This window comes from Urocampus carinirostris, chromosome 11 (genome assembly GCF_059441175.1).
Source record: "Urocampus carinirostris isolate Australia breed hairy pipefish chromosome 11, RoL_Ucar_1.0, whole genome shotgun sequence".
In the NCBI taxonomy this organism is placed as follows: domain Eukaryota; kingdom Metazoa; phylum Chordata; class Actinopteri; order Syngnathiformes; family Syngnathidae; genus Urocampus; species Urocampus carinirostris.
Window position 1 is genome coordinate 13,750,396 of NC_142359.1, and position 23,944 is coordinate 13,774,339.

A 23,944-nucleotide genomic window follows, 5' to 3' on the forward strand; every position below is an offset into this window, starting at 1 on the left:
GGAAATATACACTTTTTTCCTTGGATTACTTTCAACGGGCACCTGGACTCTGCAGGTCTGCAATAAATGTTAAGTACCGGTATCATTTTCCGTTCATTTTGACGGCTGTGTTTTTTTGGACTGTATCGGGTATGGATTAATTTCGTGTTGATATTGCGTATTTTCAATGTGGGCGCATGCGGCTAATGTACAGGTGCGGCTTGTGTATGTACAAAATCGGTTTTCCCCCCGAAATGTGGTGGGTGCGGCCTATAATTAGGTGCGCTCTATAGTCCGGAATTTACGGTAGTCCACGCGCAACTGATTCCGAGGAATTAATACTCAAAGTAGACCGTTGGACTTAATATCCCCTAGAGCTGTGATGTCACCGCGAGACAAGGAATCAAAATAAAGGCAGATTTCAATGGAAAACAGACGACAATTGTAGTAATCTGTGACTGCATAGCACAAATTTTTGCTTGGAAACATTGGAACTTTGCTTACCTTGTCGCTGGGGAACTTCTGTTTTGTCCAAGTTGCCTGCTTTGATCCGTAAAAGCTGCATGAGGTACGTTCACCTACCATGGTTTATATGGCGTGTGTTCTTTTTTTGCCTTCGCCCCCTTTTTGGTTTATGATTGTGACTTTTGTTTTTTTTCGTCATGTATCTTGCAGTTAATATAATATTGTCCAGATAGCTCCCTTGTTAGCATGCAGGCTCCAGAAGGAATCCAGGTAAGCCCCGTTAGTGGTCAGCAACCTGGCTAACCTAGCGTTGTAATTCCCCCCCCTGTCTGTTTGTTGCCATAATCATTTTTTGTTGTTGGCTCCGGGTTATCCAGGCTGCTTACTGCATGTTTTTGGTCAGCCAGCCTCCCATTTTTCCGCCAAGCGGTCACAATTAGCCATTTTTAGCAGCCAGCTAGACTGCCATGTTCCGGCTGGTTTATTTTTGCCAGTTGGCCCTATGTACAAGTATAAGGAAGGTACACACTTGTTTTCTGTCTTGAGTGTAAACAAAATGGCCACATGCACACAACACGAAATCAAGCCTTTCTTCTGCAATAGTTTATAAATGTGTGAGGTGAGTAAAACTAAACGTATGAACTCCAATGTTAAGGTATTGAAAGTTAGGAATTAAGGGGGGGACAAAAATGTTGTGTTTACATGTGGGGGCTTTTTGAGTTGACTTGAAAATATCGTCCATTTTACACTTAAACCAAACGTAAAAATAGCCCAGGTGTGAAATATATATATATATATATATATATATATACGTATATCTATCAGGAGTAAGTAGGGTTTTAGAACTGTGAATACAACCAAAAAGCAGCTACAAACAAGCAGTGACCGAAGGCAAAGAAATGCAAAGAGCAAACAGGTGTCTTTATCATATTCTACCAAAGACACAGGAATGATTTGTTGGTTTGCATAATCCAAATCAAAACAGTAAGCTAACTGTATCTTCGACATTAATTTCCAGCCATCTTGCGAATCATGTAGTTCAGGATGCCTCCATGGTGGAAATAGGTCAATTCCACGTCCGTGTCGAACCTCATACGCGCTTTAAAGGTTTTTCCTGTGTCGAGCTGTAGGCAGAGGAACACCGGAATATTTAATATATTGAAACGTGTGCCCCGATGAGAACTTATGAGCGTACCTTCACATCCACCAGCATTCTGGTGGTGATGTTTTCAGGGATGTCCACGTGGTAGCGCTCCTTTCCAGTCAAACCGAGACGCTCGGCATTATCTCCTGGCAAAAACTCCAACGGGATTATTCCCATCCCCACAAGATTGCTCCTATGGATGCGCTCGTAGCTCTCGGCAAGAACAGCCTTAATACCCTGAAAAATCATTGAAAAAGAACCGTTGTTGACATGCATAGAAAAAATGTATGTACCATATTACCTGGACTATAAGGCGCACCAGATACCCCCCCAAAATACTATTTTGAGATATTTCTTTATATGGATTCTATATTATAGAAGGCTATGAGTTATATAGAATAAAAACAACAGGAAGGCTGCACCAAAAATACAAAAGTACTGTATTTTGCATTGAGTGAACAGTCAAATCATATCTTTGATCTTGATTGCATAACATTGGATGTAACAGGAATCAAACCCAGAACACAGCAGGGAGCGTGCCACACCCCATCATCTAGGCCACTAAAGTAATAGATGACGCATGAATCATCTTCACTATTTTATGTCATGGTACCAAATCGTGGATGTTATTACATGGCCGGTATCGCCGACTCACAGTTTTTATGAAGCTCACAAGATTCTGAACTCAAAAAGAAAGGCATTGTGGGAAGTAATTCAATCATTTTGGACCGAATCAAGAGTAGGGAATTGTGGGAAGTAATTTGGTTGTCCTGACAGATGTACATAAATGCATGATCATACATACTTCAAACGTTTGTCATTTGCAATGCTTAGTTTGAGCTGAGAGAAAGTGAAACAAAATTCTCTAACGTAGCTGGAACTCTGACTCAAAATAGTGATAATGAGATAAGATATTTTAAAACTTATCAAACAAGTCGAATAAAAAAGGAATTATTTGACAAATTAAAATATATATTTAAGATGAATTAAGAAATAATAAAAGAAAGCAAAAAGTACATTTTATGAACTAAAAATGGAAACATCCCAAAAATAAGTCAAGAAAAATTTAATTGAAAAAAATGAAAAAGACTTGAATGATTTAATTAACTTACAAATGAAATGAAAATATTTGAAAAAAAATAAAAAAATAAATACTACATAAAGCAAAAAGTCAAATAACCAAATAACTATAAAAACTCGAAAAATACAAAATAAAAAATATCAAGAAAAATAAGTTATTACAAAAATGAACAAATTTAGAAAAAAAAAGCCAAAAATATGAGATTAAGGAAAGCAAATAGTTAAATCAGTATAAAGGATTCACGTATGAAAACTGGAAAAAAAAATCTAAAAAAAAAAAAGTTAATAAAAAAAAAGTTAATTTATTCCCCCCCAAAAATTGAAATTTGGGGATCATTTATTCCTCGATTCCACTCTTTTGGCATCAATGTAAACACTTCTGTGTAATGTCACTTTACGGGTATCTTGTAGTTGACAGGCATTTTGGGTAATATTGATTTTGGTAAAAGACCTCTTTTTGTACAATCATTTTTAAACCATCAAACATTTTAATGTTTTGCAGACCACATGACATGATTTAGGCCGTGGGTCACAAGTGTGACATGTGGCATAGTGGACAGGCTCTTTCCGCTGTGATCTGGGTTCGATTTCCGTTGCATTCAAAGTTATGCAAGTGTAAACAAACCATCCGTTTCCCGAGCAGCCTGTCCGTCAGGAAACGGTGCTCTTATAATTGCTTATGCAATCGAGGTCAACGATAAAAATGATCGACCTCGACAAAAATTGCACTGCGATAATGCATTGCAAATTTTGTGTGCACCAGATTATACGGTGCACGTTGAAACTTCTGGCCAATTTGGGAGTTTTGAAAATGAAGTGAATAAAACAGGCCTTTTTGAAGCACACTGTAAAGCGCTTTGGGAAGTCTTGACTTGAAAAGCGCTATATAAATGCAGATCATTTCATTTCATTTTCTTACCAGTAATAATGGACCTTTGGCTGCCCAGTCTCTGGAGCTGCCAGAGCCATATTCCTTCCCGGCAAGAATGAGTAGAGGCACGCCTGACTGGTTGTATCGCTCCGCAGCATCAAAGACATCCATCTTGTCACAACAAAAAATAAGATTATAGAAACCCCTAATTCATAGAAATACAGTGGTACCTCTACATACAAGCTTAATTTGCGCCCATATCTCAAATTGCACTCCAGTTGGCAAAACAACTCAATATACAAAGTATTCACCTCTAAAATCCGTTCAATACTGTCTCAGTCGGATGCGGAAATTATAATTCATGCGTTTGTTACCTCCCATCTCGATTACTGTAATGCACTACTCTCTGGTCTCCCGAAGTCTAGAATCAAGTCTCTTCAGCTGGTACAAAATGCCGCAGCGAGGCTTTTAACTAGGACAAAAAAATTCGATCACATAACACCGATTTTGGCTAACCTGCATTGGCTCCCAGTTAGCCTTAGATGTGATTTCAAGGTTCTCTTAGTATTATACAAAATCATACATGGACTTGCTCCCTCTTATCTTTCAGATCTGATTTGCCCCTATCTCCCGGTCCGAAGCCTACGATCTGAGAGTGCCGGTCTTCTGGTGATCCCAAGAGCAAAGAAGTGTTCTGCTGGTTCGAGAGCGTTCTCCATCCGGGCACCGGTGCTGTAGAATGCTCTTCCCCCTGAGATCCGATCTGCAACCTCAGTGGAAATGTTTAAATCTAAACTTAAAACTCACTTCTACCCCATAGCATATGAATAACCTACTCTTCTCGTCGGCTGAAAAATAGTCTGTGTAATATAGTGTAATAATCTGTGAAGCCCTTTGAGACTCTTCGTGATTTAGGGCTATACAAATAAAAATGACTTGACTTGACTTAAAATAAAAACTATACACAACCGGGATTTCACACTTAAAACTGTGTTCCAAAACTGTGTCTTAGTGTGTTGATAGCTTTGGGTAAGAAGCTATCCCTCAGTCTGTTTGGGCGGTTGGTTGGGGTGTAAGGAGTGCTTCAGAATGTGTTTAGCTGGCACTGTTCTGGCTGGGCTGGGGGCAGCCAGTGATCTTGTTGGCTGTGTTTATAATCCTCTGTGGGGCTTTCCTGTCCACTGCTGAGAATCCTGCTTACCACACCATGATGCAGCATTTTAGAATGCTCTATATGGTGGCGTTATAGAATTTCACCAGCAGATTCTCCTTAGGGTTGTTCCTTCTGAACACTATCAGAAGATGGAGTAGCTGCTAGGCCTTCTTTATCACAGCCAGGAAAGGGCCTGGGTTAACTGCATGCATCAGAAGAAATGGATACTTTCCAGGCAGTCCCCATTGATGTGAAGCGGGCTGGTTCTGCTCTGCCCTTCTTAAAGTCCAGGATTATCTCGTTTTTCTGGTGTTCACTAAACACCGCATCTTTAGTCTTTTGACTTAATCCCTGTAGTTTGGCTCATCTTTCCCTGAGATGAGTGGGACCACGATGGTGTCAATTGATGATGCTATTTGAGGGATGGTTCAGGATGCAGTCCAGTGTATGGAAGGAAGAGAAAGGGACTCAATACACACCCTTTTGGAGAACCAGTGCTGAATGCGATGGTGAAGGAGAAGTGATTGTGGATGATCTCTTAGGAAGTCCTTCTTCCACTCACAGAAGGACGTGGAGAGGTCCAAATGTGACAGTTTTTGGGATGATGCCGTAAAAGGCTGAGCTGATATCCATAGAAGAGCAGCCCCACGTAGCTACCTCGGAGCTCCAGGTGGCTACGTGCAAAGTGGAATTCTATTGGAATGGCGTCATCTGTTGATCTATCTGCCGTGTAAGCAAATTGGTGGTGGTCCAGAGTGGGTGGCTGACAGGCCCTGACGTGTTGGGAGACGAGTCTCTCAAAAGACTTCATAATAGCAGATGTAAGTGCTTCCGAGCTGTCTCTAGTGGTAATCTCTGGGAATGCTTGCAATTTGGGATTACCTGTCGTATTTCGAGCAAGGTTTTTCTGTTTATCAAATGTCCTTTTCTAGTAGTGCACATCTATAGAGGCATGTCTGTATGAAAGGTTTGCAATGTATGGTTTGATATCTGTTGACAGTGCAGCGTATTTACCACTTCTCCGGTCGGCAGGTAGACGGTTTGAGGTGCCTGTTTGTTGAGGAATTTGTTGAACAGGCGGATGTTGGCAAACGTTCCCCGGGCCATGACTGCATCGTTACCTCGACGGGAGCCGTAGGAGTTAAATTCGCGAGGGGTTACACTGGAAGTATGTCGATCAGAAAAGTAAAATATTATTTATACCATTGACAAGAGCCTAACCCATTTAGGACAAGAGCCCATTGGCACTTTTCTCTTATTAAAGGGACAATGTGTGTTATTAAGCGCCACCGGTGGCAACGAAAAACTTTCATTTGCCACTTTATGTTCCTGTAATATTTGCCTAAAATCCCAGTCAAGGACGTACCCAAAGTAAATTAAATGCTGTTGTTGAACCCTTTAGAGAATCTAGACGATTTTGGTCTCTTTTGAAAGGTAACACTCTGAAATTATTATTAATTAAGTGCTACGAACACATTGAGTAAGGCGAGTTGGAACACACAAAAATAGAAGGATTTTATTCTCGGCTGAATTGTATTTTTTGTAATCAAATGCCTGCAAAAGAGTGCGACATGGGCATCTTCTCTTGAAAACAGCTGGGACAACAGCATGAGGCCTTACCTTGTCCCAGGTCAAATTTGATGACAATCTGAAAAACTAAACATAGTAGTTTACACACTTTTCTAAAGCTATGTCAAAGCGTTTCCAAAAGTGGCCATTTGGAGACGACCAGTTTACAGCCCTAAAAACTGTTTATTTCACTTTGTCTGAATTTTAGACGTTGTGAAAGAGTTGTAAATGTGTAACCTCTTTTTCCAGAAGCCAAACCAGGACTGTGCACATGCATGATAATTGAGCGTAAAAATGGATCTCGGGGTACAATTCCGCACATTTAAATTTGGCTCTGATTCCAATGCAGCTTGTAAAATGCATAAAAGTACATTGGGGATTTCATTGGTTAACTAATGTGTCCAATCCACATTTGAATCAGTCACTATTGGCTTAAGATTTTTATAAAGGCCAAAGTGGGTCATGACGTTTTTTTCTTCAATACAGGCCCTCATAGTTTGTCACAGACTAAGGACTGTGAAAAAAAGCTTGCAATTGACCGAGAGTGGTGTCAATCAAAAGGTCAGAGGCTAACGGCCATAATGGAAATCATTTGATGAGTGATAAATAACGTGTTTGAGAACTTTTAAGACGCAAGTTAGTGGATTTCCAAGATTTGTATTTATTAAACGGAACGGAGGGAGAATAATGACCACTCAGTTCCTTACCTTACATAGTGACCATGTGACATAGCTAAAGGTAAATACATACATATCCTTCTTGTTTTTAGTATTTTGGGACATTTTTACAAAAGAACTCTGCCTGCATCTGATTTTGAAACCAATATTGACAAATATGAGCCTCAAAGATGTTAATAACAGTTGGAGGGAGACTAATTTTAGGTGGGATATTTGTTAATATGGGACATAGGCTCTGGCATTATTATTATTTCATAGATTTTTCATCAAACGGTGAAATAAAATTTGCTGAAGAATTAGCTTTTGTCTGGCTTTCGGGGTTTGGCGGGTCTGTTGAAATATGTTTTAAGCCAAAATATTTTGCTTTCATCGCTCTTTGACTTAATGTTCCCGAAGCCTGCTTCAGGGGATGAGTAAGCAATGATTGTTCAGGCATCGACAATATATTACAGTATAATGACAAAAGCCCTTTTTTTGTGGGTGTGGCCAAAGCCAATCTCTTGTGTGACATTAAGTGCCAGGCTCGTTAATCCTTGATGAGTTAAAACATTATCGCAACATTGTGGTCACTTACCCTCTGCTTGAAAGGTAGCGAGCTGCAGAGCTGGTTCTGGTGATGTTCCCTGCAGGGGAAATGTGGTCCGTGGTGACAGAGTCACCCAAGTTCAGCAGAACGTAGGCGCCGTCTATGGACTGTGGCGGATTTAACTGCATAGTCTGAAGAAAAAACATTGAGGCAGAGGGGATCAGGCTTTTCCTGAGGCAGCCCCTCCTAAATCTTATAATTCTGTAGCTGAGCCCTGGCGGTAGCCGAATGAAGTATTGGTGTAGTGATGGAGTGAAATCCTTGACTAATGTGTTTTCCAGTCGGAGGATGTATCGGTTATTTAGTTCGAAGAGGTTGGGTGTGGGTTAGAGTTGAGATCTTGCACCAGGGAATATATAGGGAGCAATCAAGGAGGATGGGTTGAACAACGCGATGGTACAGTAGGAACAGGAGGTGACTTAACAATTCTGATGCATTCCTATCAGGAAAAAAACGAAAGGTCTTTTACCAAGCCATCAAAGAAGGGAGGGGACTTGATGTAAGTAGACTTCGCATCCCAGGGATACAGCTTGTCCGACGAGGCCACCAAAGAGTTCCAGCTTTCGTTCATTTTCTGCAATAATTGTCACACATTATCTTTCACCTGTACGCCTTTAGAAACGCTAGTCCAAACGCACCTCAATTTTCTCGTAGACTTCTCGGAACATCGATGGAATGACAAACTTAGTCTCTTCGCGCTGGATCTCCTCCCGTGTGGGCCAAATGTCCTTCAAGAAGACTTTGCGACCCTCGGCATTAATAGCTAAAAACACACAAAAAGCAAATGTTGAAACATTCTTTCCCTCCTTCCTCTCACATTTACATTCAGTATTGGCTGACCCCCCCCCCATCCCTCTCCAAGCCAACATACGTTTCCACCAACCTGGGACCTAACGCGTGATAGGCAAATGTGCTAACCAATAAATTGTGGTCAGTGCATTAGGAGTGCGCGTGCACCAATCAAATTGCTTTAAGTGCTTTGCAAAAGCTTTTGGGTGTTTAAAGTTTGTTTTGTGGCTTTTAATCATAAAGTGTCTCAACAATGAACACAAGATTGTTCAATAAGCTTCCGTATAAAAGATTATATCGCGTTTTACAGCCAACGCTGATGTGATACCTTGACTGTAAACCGTAGTTAAAATGGTGTCCTATATATATACTGAACCGAACCATTTATAAAGTCAATATTGTTTCGTCTTTGCAAGTGCGACAATCAGCTCCTCATGTTACAATACAATAGATAATAGAGCACAGTTTATTTTATCTCCTAGCCATATGTATTGATAAAAAGAGCCATATAAGGCTCACAGGCAATAGCTCCCAAACCCTGGTCCATACACTTTCAATTTTCGAATACCTTCCTTTCATGTCATTATCTGCATCGAAAATCCCACTGAAAAGGGAAGCTGAGTTGTTGCTGTGTTGTATTTCTTAAACAATTCTACACATTACCTCAGTTTATTGTTTGTGTAGACTACATTTTGTGTATTGTTACCCAATGCAACATCTACTGCAGCCTGGTCATCCTGGAAAGGAAATTACCACTTGTGTGGCCCCTTTCTCAAGGTTTCTTATTTTTCTCATGATGAGGTTTTTGAGTTTTTCCTTGCCTGTATGCCGGTTTCAGATCAGGGGTTGGGGTAATTGTCCCCTATGCAGTCCTCAGAGACATTTTGTGATTAGGGCTATACAAATAAATGTGACTTGACTTTTAAGGTTTTCATTAGGCCCTACAAAAAATTATGAAGAAAATTTTAATCGTGCCACCAACACTTTTCTCACCAATAGGCTCAGTTTCAAAGTCGATCTTTACAGTCCCAGCTATGGCGTAAGCGATAACAAGGGGCGGCGAGGCAAGGTAGTTGGCACGTGTGTTCGGGTGAACGCGACCTTCAAAGTTGCGATTTCCTGATAGGACGCCCGCTGCGACCAAATCGCCCTGAGGAGCAAAAAAAAGAGAGTACTTGTGATGAACTAGGGTTGAGGTGACACGCGCAGATGTATGATTATTTGCGCAATGATTGATCTGTCGAAAATATTGCTGACCACAATTTCAAAACATTGAATGCAACCACATCCCTCGCCCACAAGACAGTCTATTTTTAGTGATAGTATCCAAATCACTCGTGTGGATGGTCTAAAATGAAAAGTCGGTATAAAATGTTGTTTTCCTTTTTTGGCTCAAACATCCTGAACATTGTACGACAAACGTTGAATATGTGAAGCCATTATAAAAATCGTTTATTGTGTCTAGAAAACGTGTTCTAGAAAACAATACCAAAGTAAAACTGACAATACTTATTCAATGTCCTTCAGCGTCTGATTTATCAGATACACTAAAGAGTTGTTTTCCCTCGTTGTTCTTTTTTGGTTTTATTGATATATTTCAGCACGACTTGAAGTTTTAAGATTTTTTTTCTGGTACTGACAATTTTCGGCTAACTTCTTGATATCCACAAAGTCCAGCATGATCGGCGTTTCAGAGCTCAGGAGAAGAGTCACAAGCAGAAAGGTACCAATATATCAACAGTTAAGGACGACTGAATTGAAACTCAGGCAGCACGGCAGCGCAGTGGTTAGCACCTTCCCTGGGTGGAGTTTGCATGTTCTCCCCGTGCTTGCGTAAGTTTCTTCCGGGTAATCCAGTTTCCTCCCACATTCCAAAAACATGCATGTCAGGTTAATTGGCCGGTCCAAATTGTCCCAAGGTGCAAATGAGCAAGTGAGTTGTCTGTCCCTGTGCGCCCTGTGACTGGCTGGCAAGCAGTTCAGAGTCTCCCCTGCCCACTGCCTGAAGATAGCTGGGATGGGCTCCAGCACCCCCGCGACCCTACTGAGGATAAGCGGTACAGATAATGGATGGATGGATTGAAACTCTAGATGTACAGAAAAGCCTAATTCACCTTTCAGTGTGGACCAGGCGAGTAAAGAAATGAAAAAGTGCCATTCCTCTGCGCACGAGCTTCAATGAAGCTTTGGAAATACATCACCATGCCTAGAAAAGATCTGATTTTACTAGGGCATGGCGTCTTGCCATCCGACTCCATTAGATCAGCGACTTGTACGTCATTTATCGCTCTCACTTTCTCGGGGTCAGTCCGAATTCCATCCTCACTGACGACATGCCCAAGAAATTTCACAGTCCGTCTGAGGAAAAAACACTTTTTGGGTGCGAGCTTGAGGTTGTGTTCCTTAAGGCGAGTAAACACCATCTGCAGGCGTTGGAGTGCAACTTCCTCTGTGGGGGCAAACACCATCAGATCGTCGAGGTAACATAATAGGCTCATGAAATTCTGATCACCAAATATTGACATCATCATCCTCATAAATGTTGCTGGGCTGTTGCAAAGTCCCTGAGGGAGCCGGTTGTACTCGTGAAGGCCGAATGGTGAGGAGAATGCCGTGTACTTTTTGTCGTCAGGGTGCAAGGGGACATTGTAGTAGCCTGACGTCAGATCCATTGTGGAGACTGCCCATTTTGCGCATCTGGTTAGCTACTCTTCTTGCACTATCGGCACTATGGTAAAATACTATACGTAGCCAAAATACAATACAACATTATTTATATCTGTACATTCAAGGAAACTGTGGGGGTCAGATGCATCGACATTTCGTTCTGTATACACGTGTACTAGAATGACAATAAAGTAGATCTGAATCTGAATCTGAATCATATTTATTATAAAATGTTACTGAAACGCAAGTGATTTGAATATTGTTACTAGCTATAGACTGTAGGTGTATTTTTGGTCGAAATATGTGGTTGCATTCAACATTTTCCAATTCTGGTCAGCGATATTATCGATTGATTGCGCCAATACGGTAATATACTACCGTATATAATGTGCACCAAAAATGCGCATTATAGACAAATAAATTCAGTAATTCTCTGTTACATATATGTGTTATACACTTCCGTGCATTGTACTCGAAAAAAATAGGGTAAACATTTACGTAATGTATTTGAGAATAAGAAAAAAAAAACTATCAGTACCCCTTATGATAAAAAGCAGGGGGTTCAATGTACTTATTACTACCTGAGTGATGGCTTCCACTACTGGTTCCGGGAGTGGGCCGCTGTTGCCTATACATGTCATGCAACCATAGCCGACAACTTCAAAGCTGAAAATGTAGCAAATACATCATCAAACAATAAATAACCTTGAAATTATTTAGTGGTGTACGTTGAACCGCTTACCCTAACTGAGACAGGTAGTCCATCACTCCGCTTTCCTTCAAGTAATATGTCACCACTCCGCTACCAGGTGAAAGGCTGGTCTTTACGTAAGGCTTCACACTCAAGCCATGCTCTACTGCCTTTTTAGCAAGGAGTCCTGGAAATAAATTGTGAATATGAAAGCGATGCATGAAGGACAGCAAGAAAAATGACAAGCCAACGACCCACCAGCTCCAAGCATCACAGACGGGTTGCTGGTATTTGTGCAGCTAGTGATGGCTGCAATCACGACCGAGCCGTGGCTTAACGTGTACTCCTTTCCGTCAAACTGGAAGGGGATCGTCGCACTTTGAGATTCCGGAGCCACAGCAAATCCTTTAAAACCTGTCTAGATTTTAGGCAAAATGTGGACAAAAACACATTAAAAAAATAAAAATAAAAAAGGCTAAAGCTAAAACATCAGTGGAGGAGCTAACAGGAAGTTGGAATGTGCTTCAGTAGTGTTATTTCTTCAAATAAAGATTCAAACAAAAATGCTATGCAGATACGAACGGGTATTTTAAGACTGATGAGGGAAGCCATATTAACCAAAGAATTTTATTGGAATATGATCACAAGTGCATACACCAGGGTTTCTCAACTGGTGGGTCAGGACACAAAAGTGGGTAGCTAACCCTTTTTCGGAGGGTCCTGGACCTTTTCTTTGGAAAAGTAACGCCAAGAAGAAGAAAATGGACTCCTTAACTGTAGATGTCGACAATCCCCTGCTCAATCTCTTCCACCTGTTTATTTAATAAGCGCGTTTGAGAGGAACCGCATTTCATTATGTTGTGATTTTGTTGGTTTTATTCCCTCTTTCTGGCGATAATAATGAGTCCCAAGAAAGTAGGAAGAAAAAGTGGATAACAGATTTTTATTTGCATTTTTGGATTGAATGATTCAACTATATCAAACCAAATTTTGGATGCTACTGCTACACAAATCATAACAATACAAAGGAGTCAAACTCACCTTTGCTCCGAGACAACTTTCAAAGTCTTGCTTCATCTCTGAAAGAGGAATTTTGTCTTGAGGTCTTTTTGGGCCGCTACAACACGGAACCACAGTACTGAGGTCCAACTCCACCACCTTCAGAAGAGACCCAAAGCCAATCATTTATTTTGGCTTTTATTTTTTATGTGATGTGCCTTACGTTGTATCAGGACCAACCTGACTGAAATCCGGATTCTGGGAGTCATCGCTGTAGTCGCGAAACATTGACACGGCTTTCAGGTACTTTGTGATGTATGCCAGCTTTTGTGCCTCCCGCCCTGATTTAAGATGAAACAAACCACAGGGTATTGTTAATTTAGGCCTTTCAAATATTGGATAGAAGACTTAACCTGATCCGCTAGGTTGCTATGACTTTTCCTTACTTGGTGCCCTCCTAACTATAAGCACTCCTGCACACATAATACACTATAAACCTGATAAAACAAGGATTGGCAACCCAAAATTTTGAAAGAGCCATAGCAGACCCAAAATAAAAACCAAAAAACATATGCCTGGAGCCGGAAAGTTATTAAACAGCCTTATATAAACCTATTTTTTAATTGAAAGAAAAAGGGGATTCAAGCAAAGTATGTTATTCAATATTTATTCTAAATATTTTTCAAGCAATAGGCGGACCAACTGGAGGACCCACACCTGTTCCTCATCACGCACACCTGGCTTTAATCAGGAACTTAGTTTTGAAGGACTGCGCCAAAAGCAAAGACTGTTTTTTGAATTGTTTTTTTGCCCTTGATGTCCATAATGTCCTGCCTAAGTATATCTATAAATTAATTTCTGAACTTTGCCAGCCGTAAGAGTTTACCAGATTTTATTTATTGTGTTACTGCTTTACCCCCGCCTCTAGTCAATTCCCCAAATAAACTCTAGTCAGTCAGGTTGTGTGTATGTGCTTGGGTCTGCCTCACTAAAATAAAGAATGTTTGTGTCATGTGTGACATAAATATTTATTTGTCAATCCCTTCAAAAACTTTAAAACATTTCTGGAAAAGTTCCAGGTAGTTAGTAGTCATTAGTGTGGCGCTAAAGAGCCACAAGTTGCTGACAACCAAGTTTAGACCATTTAGTGACACATTGGCACATTGATGAGGCAGAGTTGTCATTTATTCTGAATATGAATTAGTGCAAGGCTTCCTAATTATTGTCAATTGTTGTCAGCGCTGTGTTTCCGACAGATCGAGTGTCACAATTGTAGTCTCTATAATGTGTTTATTAAGGAATATTGATTGGCGTGATAAAAAACAAAACAAAAAAAAAACTGTGTGCATTTGTGAGATTCTGCACGGAAGTCACAGAACGAGTCACGCCAAAAACACTCAGTTTATCTACTGTAGCTAAAATAAAAATGATAAATCATTTGCGTAGCTTTCGATTACAGTCTATCTGGGATTTGATGGCACCCTGGATAAAACATTAGCATACACGGCTAACGTTAGAGTCTTACCTTTGCAATAATGAGTTGCCTGCCTGTTTGAGTGAGCAATTCATACTGGTAACCCAACCAGCTATGAAGAATTGGTAAGCATCAAGACTTTAATAAGCTTTTAGATCAGCACCAATGTATGGGGATACTCCATTTACAATGTATTGTTATAGAGCGTGTGGACTGAAGTCAGGCAGACTAGAGGATCCGGTTAGATGTGTGAATATGTCAGGAGGAAGACTGTATAGGTCAGCAGCTAGCATTGCTAATGCTATTGTCAGTTTCTCTAAATAGCGCTGTTTGTTGTTTTTGACTTCATCTGACAGCTGCACAACATTCATTTGACTAGTCACTGCCAATGCTGTTGAATAGTATTGTTTTTGTTGTTGTACTAATTTAGTGTTTACTGGCCTCACCCACTGTTTACTACAGTGTACTGCCGTCCGTCATTGTGCCGTCATGTGTTTATGTCACGTGTGCGCAGGGGGTCAGTATTCAAGCTTTCTGGCATCCGGTAAATGGTTAAATGAGGATAAGCCATGTGCAGTTTCTTAAGAACTGAGCGGAGGTTTAGGCTGAATTTTACGATGTCGTTCAATGCTTTCAAAAGTGTTGTTCAGTCGCTGACCTGTCTGTTTGAGGTATTCGATGCTGACGTTGTCCACCGGGAAGAAAGCTGCCGTCGCTCCGTATTCCGGACACATGTTGGAGATGGTGGCTCTGTCCGCAATGGACAGTTGGGCCACACTGGGCCCGAAAAATTCCACGAATTTGCCCACTACGCCCACTTGACGTAGGTGCTAAAGAACAAGTTTGGGGTTAGTGAGGGTGTGAGGACGACAAAGTCATTATGAGCATATTAGTGTAAGTCACAAGAAAGCGTGAGAGTTACATCTCGAGATTGACAGATTGTGATGGGTAGAGACAGTGAAAGTGAGCATATTTGTATGAGTGAGAGAGACAGAGAAAGTGATAATCAGCATGAGGGAGGCAGATGGATTGAGAGAGAGTAACTAAGAGCATGATAGTGAAAATAACAGATTGTGAGAGGCAGAGAAAGTGATTGTGAACATGATAGTAAGAATGAGAATTAGTGATCATGAAAGTGGCAGAAAAAACGACATAGAGACAAAGATAGAGAGAGAGCATGACGGAGTGAGAGAGACAGAAATCATGAGTGATAGAGCATGAGTTACAGAGAGCATGACAGATTGTGAGAGGCAGAGAACGTGATTGAGTGCACGATTGTAAGAGTGAGAGAGAGACAGGAAGTGAGATGCAGAGAGCAAGACAGATTGGGAGAGGCAGAGAAAGTGATTGAGTGCACTATTGTAGGAGTGAGAGAGAGACAGAAGGTGAGATACAGATACCATGACAGAGTGACGATGACAGATTATGCAAGGCAGAGAGTGATAGTGAGCATGATAGTAAGAGTGGGACAGTGCGTGTGAGAGGGTGAGTTACAGAGAGCATGACAGAGTGGGAATGATAGATTGTGAAAGGCAGAGAGAATGATAGTGAGCATCGTGGTATGTTTAAAGGAGAAAATGACAGTGTGAGAGTGACAAAGAGAAAATGGGACAGCGAGTGTGACGGACTGAAACGGAGCGTGACGGAGAAAAAGTGACAGAGTGTGACAGAGTGAAAGGAAGACAGATTGAGTGATACAGAGATAGTGGCAGTGAGAGTGACAGGGTGAATGAGAGAGTGACACTGACGGCAAGCAGGCATAAAAAAAAAAAAAAAGAGCAAGATTGCAAAAAAATCCACCCGATTACTTTGGTGACGGTGAGGACGATGTCTGTGGAGGTGATGAACTTGTCGGGGCTCCCAAACATTTTGTAGCCTACCACCTCTGGGAGAACCATGCTGATTGGCTGACCAAGCATAACTGCTTCTGCTTCAATGCCACCCACACCTGCTCGAAGAAAAAGGGGGGAACAAAAAACAGTCAACCGCTTCTCTGGATGATGCTTTTGGTTAATCGAAATGGAGCACAGGAAGCGAGACGTACCCCAACCCAGAACGCCGAGGCCATCGATCATGGTTGTGTGGGAATCCGTGCCCACCAAGCTGTCAGGGTAGAAAAAGCCTTCGTGGTTGAACACCACACGGGCCAAATATTCCAAGTTTACCTGGTGGACGATTCCCGAACCGGGTGGGATGATGCGCATGTTTCGGAAAGCTTGGGAGCCCCACTAAAAATCAAATCCAGATGTTGAGAAATATTTGCGGGACCTAACGTACAAACATTAGTAAAAACGCATATACTTTTCTAAAGTACTGGATATTGAGTTGCACGTGCGTGGGTGTTATACTATGTTCATTTTTGGGAGGTTTCAAAGAGAATAATTGCTCTGGCCTGATCCCAGCGATTTGCTTTATCTTGTAAATTATTTACCTTCTTGGACATTTTCTACAAAGGAAATTCAAATAATACAGTAAACACTTCGATCTGCAACCTCAGTGGAACTGTTTAAATCTAGGCTTAAAACACATTTATATTGTATAGCTTATGAATGACCTATATTTCACGTTGACTATATCTGTGTATTATTTGTGATTGCAACATCCATTGCAGCCTGGTCATCCTGGAAGGGGGATGACCTCATGCGCGGTCCCTTCTCAAGGTTTCTTCATTTACCTCATGTTGAGTTTTTTTAGTTTTTCTTGCCCTCGTGTAGGTTTTAGATCAGGGGATGACAGAGTGTGGTTTGCGATTATCTGTGGTCTGAGCCCTTTAAGACTCCTCGTGATTAAGGGCTATACAACTAAACATGACTTGACTTAAACACAGGGATTCTGTTCCAAAAAGAACCCATGGTCGGCAAAATTCTCAATTTATTACAGATTAAATGAATACTCTGTTAGGGTCTGTTTAGCCCATTCGAATCCAGAACACGATGAATAGAGAAAATCCGTGTAGCAGCGAGAACGTGAAAGGTGAACCACGCTAAAGCGAGGGATAATTGTATATAATTTTACATGCAGGGATTAAAATGAAATCATTTTTAACAAAATAAGTGACGGATTAATTAAATAATAAAATGCTGTCATAATTTATTGGGCCAAATCAAGTGAACACACATTGTCTTTTCAGTTAGCAGTTGTTCCCACCCAGGGTTTGAACATCCTTTTGCATGGCCAAATTCAAACAGGAATTTTCCCATTTCTCCAGTACCATAAAAAAACAAAACGGTGATCCACGAATATAGCCGTGATATACTCGCGTCTTCAAATCCTCATACATATAGGCAAACTTCAGATGAGTTTTTCAGGTCCACAAATATATTCAGGATTTACTTATGCGATTTTTAATCATGCGTGTGCATAAATCAAGACAAATGATTCTTAGATCATGAGTTGATCGCAGATATATTTGTTTTTGAGACAAATCTCTCCTGATGGGTAAAAATGACAGTTGCGGGAAGTTCTTCCTGTTACAATTTACCACTGGAAAACTCAAAATTAATTTCCCGTTTAGGTCTAGCATATAGCACAGTTAGCAAAAAAATTCCAGTTAAGCTAGTCATATGACTGGGGAGAGCTTACGCGCCTTTTGTTAAGTGTTAGCTCTCTGTTTTGCATACTTTGCAGCATAATGTGCATGGATTTGTTCCATGTTTGAACCTTTGTTTGTATTTTCTTGGCCTGATGCAGCTGTCCTCTTGGACGTGACACTAGGGGGCGATGACACTTCACAAGACAACGCCACACAAAGTATTTCCAGCTGCCGGAAATCACGAGAGAAGAAGAAATGCAATGGCAAAGCGAAACCACCAGAGCTAGCGTCTCAGTGTCACTTTTCAGCAGGCTTTTTAAAATTTTTCTTTATTCAATGTGAGGTCTATTGAGTTAGACTGCCGAGAAACATGGCAACAAATTCACCCAAAATTAAAGCGCTTTTCAAAATGCAAGAATTGTCAAGGATTCCAAGCACCTGTACGATCCCCGCCTACCTTAAGAAACTGAAATCTCTCTCGGTTGCGCTCAAATTCCAAGTTTTGATTCTTCTGGAGGCTATCAGACCTTAAATAGAAAAAAAGAGTAAGCAGCATTTACAATTTTGAAAATATAACATTTTTAACTCGTACTTTTTATTAAAGTCCACTTGGACGGAATGATCAATGACCAGGTCGGCTGGGCAAACCGGATTGATCTTCTCAGGATCTCCACCTAGTTTAATCACCGCATCGCGCATGGCGGCAAAATCCACTACGGCGGGTACGCCGCTGTCAATATGGAGGAAACCAGACAACGAGAGTCAGTCACAAGATCGAAGGTTTTATAAAAATTGTGCCGTGATCATACGTGAAGTCTTGCAGGATGACGCGGGCTGGCATGAACGGGATCTCCACCGTTTGAGTCTGGGTTTGCTTCCAGTTAAGTATATTTTCAATGTCGGACTGCTTAACCAGGAAGCCGTCACAGTTCCTGACTGCTGACTCCAAGAGAACTCGGATGGAGAACGGCAAGTTGCCTGCAGAACAGATTGAACTCGATTGAATTTTGACTTTTAGCTATCATTTTTGTGACCAGGAAGGTTTCAATAGTTTGACTCTTTATTTCACGAGGAGCCAAATTTCACTAACATTTAAGAATAGTGTTAAAACATAGATGGATGTGTTAGTAATAGATGATTTCTCTTACCATATCTTGGATCTTCAAGTTTGGAGAGATTGTAGAACTGCTGGCTTGCCACCTGGGGATCCAGAGGCTCGACTAAATGTTGGAATGGATTAGACGTAGTTGTGGCCATCCTCTCCTAGTAAGTTTGTGCAAATCTATAAATATAAAAGATGGAAGTCAATCCTTTCAATTTGTTAAAAATGGACATTAAAAATAAACATATATTTTGAAGTGATGTGCATTAAGTGGAGGCTGCCTGAGCTGTGATCATGGAGATATAAAATTAAAAATATATTAAATAGTTAGTATGTTGGTTCTACAATAAAATTCTATCTCATTTAACTTCATAAGTTTTGGATGTTCTTTTTTAAAATCGCTGAATTTCCACATTGTATTGTGAATGTTACTAACATGTATAACTTTGCTGAGGATCTGCAGATTCAGAGTGAGGCACGTAATTTTCTTTTTCAGTAGTGAGACCAAGGACTCTGATTTTTTTACACACCATAGCCAAAAACAATAGAACATGATAGGATTAGCGAGGAAACAGCAAGTCAAGCCATCCAGTAATTATTTTCCCGGTTGCATGGAGGTTTTTCACAATGGAGGATTACCCATCCATTGATGCTTTTATTCCAACGGAACAGTACGTAACGCATTACAGAGTATCTACAGATGCAGAGTGAGGCACGCAATTGTCTTGCCTCAAGGCAGAAGTCGATAGTGAGACTAAGGATTCAGATTTTTAAACCAAAAGGCACAGTGTGTATTAATTAGTGCTCGCTAGTGGTACAAAAAACATTTATTCAGTTAAAAAAAAAAAAAAACATTGATTTGAATAATAGGCAAAAATACCTGAACTATCATACCAATCTTAATCCTTATAAATTTGTACAGACGCTCCCCTACTTACGAACATTCGAGTTACGAAAAAGGGTAGATACAATCCTTTTATTCGGGATGTCGGAAAATATCCGAACATTGCCGTGAGTAAGATTTTGTACTGTGCACCTTTTTCCGAGTACATTACGGTAGTGCTTCTTTCCGCCGCTATCGGCGTGTGGCGCTGTGAGAGGTCACCCGGCTTCAACTGCGAAAAAGAAATCCGGCTTCCTCTTCCTAGTTCGTGTGTAAACATACTTTACTGTATCTCCAGAGCATTTAGAACTATGACATTTTTAATATTTAATATCTCGTGCATCCATTCAATATGGATGGTGTGAAGTGTAAAGAGGTGAGCAGTTTAATTTGAAATAAAGGTGGAATAAGAAAGCTTGACACGGTTGAGGAAATGGTTGGATTTCTTTTTTTTCCGGCCTTTTCTACCACTTTATAGAACCAATTATTCTATTAAAAGTTTATTTTTTTAGTACAAAACCATACAGGTTATTTGTACAAGTCTTAAACATACTTATACAAACCATAAACATACAAAATATAGGACTGAAGCAACATACGAACAAATTCAACTAACGAACGATCGGCCGGAACCCATTTCATTCGTAAGTAGGGCAGCGTCTGTATTTCTATTACATAGCGGAATCCATGCCTAATAGTTGCCGCCATGTTTGTCTGGCATCTGGCTGCTATGCTGTGCTCATTTGGCAATGGTTTTCGTTCGCATTAGACAATACAGTGCCAACTAGCGGTCAAATATTACACAATTAAACTCTAAGGTAAGACAAAAAAACGTTAATTCTATGCCGCAGTTTATGTACAGCATTGCTTTCTTTCTCTGCCAACCAATTATAAATCCGAATGTACCTCACCATTTTTAGCTAAATAAAAACAGTTAACACATTAAACATATCACTCTCCTCAAGTGTAGTTCCAGCAGCTTTTAAGTACGCGGTTATCAAACCTACACTGAAACGACCAAACCTTGATCCAGAAAGCGTATGTAATTTAGACCTGTGTCAAACCTACTGTTTCTTTCTAAAGTACTTGAAAAAGTTGTGGCACAGCAGCTGAATGATTTAATATCTGAGAACAACCCTTTCGAATCTATGCAATCAGGATTCAGGGCTAACCACTCTACTGAAACAGCCCTGATTAAGCTAATCAATGATCTTCTACTGGCCATGGACTCCGGCGCTTCATCACTCTTGCTGCTGCTGGACCCTAGTGCTGCCTTTGACACTGTGGACCATAATATCTTACTGGAACGGTTGGAAAAATGGATTGGTCTCTCAGGAACCGTCCTCTTATGGTTCAGATCCTACCGCTCAGATAGGATGCACTGTGTTGAATATAGTGAAATGACATCTGAGCCCTTTAATTATACCTGTGGTGTTCCGCAGGGTTCGGTACTTGGCCCCCTTCTTTTCAGCATTTATATGCTTCCATTAGGTGATATTATTCGCGAGTATAACATCAGTTTTCATTGCTACGCAGATGACACTCAACTATATCTTGACTTGACATTAAAACATAAAGAGAATGCTGAACAGCATGTCGAACATGTTTAAAGAAGAGTTTTAAAAACAGATGGGAAAAATATTTAAATTTAGAAGAAAATTACCCAGGGAGTGTCTTATATAGTACGGGTACTTTATTTACTTTCCGCTATCCCGCAGGTGTTTCTAATCAAGTAGCTTAAAAAACCCTGTCCACCTTTTAAAGGTAAAGATGACGCCATATTATCGATTGTCGCTTGATTTTGGTGTCATTTCCAAGCAATAGGGACTTAAAAAAAAAAAGAAAATACAAATAATGTATGAAAGTGGTTACCCACTGACAAATACTTTTAATTAAAAAACAAAAAAAATAGTGAACCCTGACCGACTCACTCCTGTCAAAGTCCAAAGTCTGCAACACGGCCATTGATTAGCATTAGCCACCTGCTTAAAAACACGTTTTATATTTTGACGGTATGGCAATAACAGTTTCATGCAGCATTACATTTTCAACTTAGGGGTCGTCATGTCTGTAATGTTTTCATTGTTTTTTTTTTTTTTTTGTAAAATATATTGGGTGAATAGGTGCAAGACAGCCCATCACACAGGAGACTTTTACAGTTTTTCCTTCGCAAAAAAATGATAATAATAATTTCAAAGTGCAATTGAATGTTCGCGCGGCTTGTGTGGAAAATGACGCTAAACGATGCATCAGTTTTTTTTAGGTCGGGTAAAAAACAAAACCTTAAGACATTATGCTTACCCAAACTGCATACGGAAGTCAACTGCGAGTCAGCTTGTACGGCAACTCCACTTGGACAAACCATGATATGGTTAATATATTTTTCGCGTATGTTTTGTTCATATTCCTGTTTCTTTTATTCAGGTACAGCAAATAAAAAAAATACATAAATCAATAATTAAAAGCTGAAAACAATACATTAATTATTTTTCTCTTTGCCAGTGCTGGTACTGAACTCCGTTACCACTGCTGGTGATATATCCATCCATTATCTGCACCGCTTATCCTCAGTAGGGTCGCGGGGGTGCTGGAGCCTATCCCAGCTATCTTCGGGCAGTGGGCAGGGGACACCCTGAACTGCCAGCCAGTCGCAGGGCACACAGAGACATACAACTCACTCGCTCATTCACAGATGGGGACAATTTGGACTGGCCAATTAACCTGACATGCATGTTTTTGGAATGTGGGCGGAAACTGGAGTGCCCGGTGGAAACCCACGGAAGCACGGGGAGAATATGCAAACTCCACACAGGAGGTTCGATCTCATGAGCTCAGAAATGTGCCGCACACGAGCTAACCACTGAGCCGCCATGCTGCCCTGGTGATCAGGTTAATCAGCGACTGAGTGTATCAATTATCACATCGAGGTGCATTACCATATATATATATATATATATATATATATATATATATATATATATATATATATATATATATATATATATATATACCCAATATTATTATTATATTATATTATGGTTGTCCAAGATAGATTGACTGTCAGAGAGGAGTGCAAGAATGGCTCGGTCTGCTGAGGAAATTTAGATATGTTGTGATGGGTAAAATGCTGCGAAAGTCATTGCTGTAGAGCAGGGGTCACCAACCTTTTTCAGTCCGAGAGCTACTTTTTGTTTCAAATACGCGCAAAGGGCTCCCAGTTTGATATGCATTTCTAATATAATAACTTATCATGGTATTACTATGTTGTTACAATTAAATTACCAGGTTAATTATTGGAAGTAGGGATAAATAGACTTAGTCGATCACTAAGAAAGTCATTTTACTAGGAAATAACGATGACCTAGCCATATTTTCAGGCCATTTCTGCGGGCACCTCTACTGTCCGTAGGGGCACCTCATTGGAGGCGTCTGGTGTGGAGTGTACAGGAAAGGGCTCAGCACACATCCCTGTGGAACCCCTCTGTTAATAATGAATAAAGGAAGACTCGTGAGATTTTAAAATACGAATGCAAAATAACTTAAATTAAAAGAAGTAAAAATTTCTATATGCGCAAAAAAGTCAATGTCATAAACTTTTATCTCATGTTCTTTCGCTTCGTACATTGTGTGTGACTCTTGTATGGGTTCCCCACCCCCTCGTTTCAGAGGTGGAGATTTTATGACACTGTGGCCCAAAACAAACGTTGGAGCCGAGGACAGGTGTACTTGAGCCGTGCAGCCAAACAGAGCGGGCGAATCATAGAGTAGCGAAGGAAGGGACATACAGGTAAGGACATGTCTGGATTTCTACACTTCAGTCCAGTTATTATTATTTTTAATGCTAAATCCTTCAGTCTGCTTCTTCAACAGTTTCCCAGCTGCTAACACTACTGGGGAATCCATTTTTTTATTTTTTTTATTTTAGTTTTCTTTTTGATTGCATTTGATATTTTTTAATGTCTGCTGGATTGATGACAATTTGTTTTCAGGATAGAATTTAAAAAAAAAAAAAAAGTTTTGGGGTACAGTTTTTTAACAACGTTGTGCAAGAGATCAGCCAGGTGAGCATCAAAACTTACAGGACTGTCTCTAAATTAGAATGTAGTGTTAAAGTCATTTCTTTTCTGCAACGCGATTGAAAAATAGTCAGACTTTCTGTACTCATTGCAAGTTAACTGAAATACCGCAGTCCTTTTATTAATTTAATAATGCTGATGTGGTTTACAGAATACTGTTATACTTTTTCATTATATTGTATTATTTCGAGATAAGTTATTATAGTT

The 23,944-nt window shown here is 40.3% G+C and overlaps 1 protein-coding gene across 3 annotated transcripts; it reads right to left on the minus strand.

The window, feature by feature from the left end:
* Positions 1-1,344: 1,344 nt before the first annotated feature.
* On the minus strand, positions 1,345-22,024 carry aco1 (aconitase 1, soluble). Of its 3 annotated transcripts, XM_088347556.1 has the most exons (21): positions 21,963-22,024; positions 18,825-18,958; positions 18,486-18,654; positions 18,269-18,406; positions 18,134-18,203; positions 16,189-16,372; positions 15,953-16,092; positions 14,803-14,974; positions 12,911-13,011; positions 12,713-12,829; positions 11,930-12,089; positions 11,723-11,858; positions 11,562-11,646; positions 9,307-9,463; positions 8,163-8,287; positions 7,994-8,098; positions 7,513-7,655; positions 5,707-5,854; positions 3,588-3,710; positions 1,640-1,825; positions 1,345-1,568 (listed from the first exon to the last, which is right to left on the minus strand). In XM_088347556.1, exons 2-21 carry the CDS (start codon positions 18,931-18,933, stop codon positions 1,452-1,454), a joined length of 2,685 nt encoding a protein of 894 aa, XP_088203682.1. In that variant the 5' UTR covers positions 18,934-18,958; positions 21,963-22,024; the 3' UTR covers positions 1,345-1,451. The 3 variants fall into 3 exon arrangements, with proteins under 3 accessions (XP_088203682.1, XP_088203680.1, XP_088203681.1); XM_088347554.1 differs by having other exon boundaries at positions 15,953-16,372; XM_088347555.1 differs by lacking the exon at positions 21,963-22,024 and adding an exon at positions 21,325-21,344 and having other exon boundaries at positions 15,953-16,372.
* Between the last annotated feature and the right edge of the window lie 1,920 nt (positions 22,025-23,944).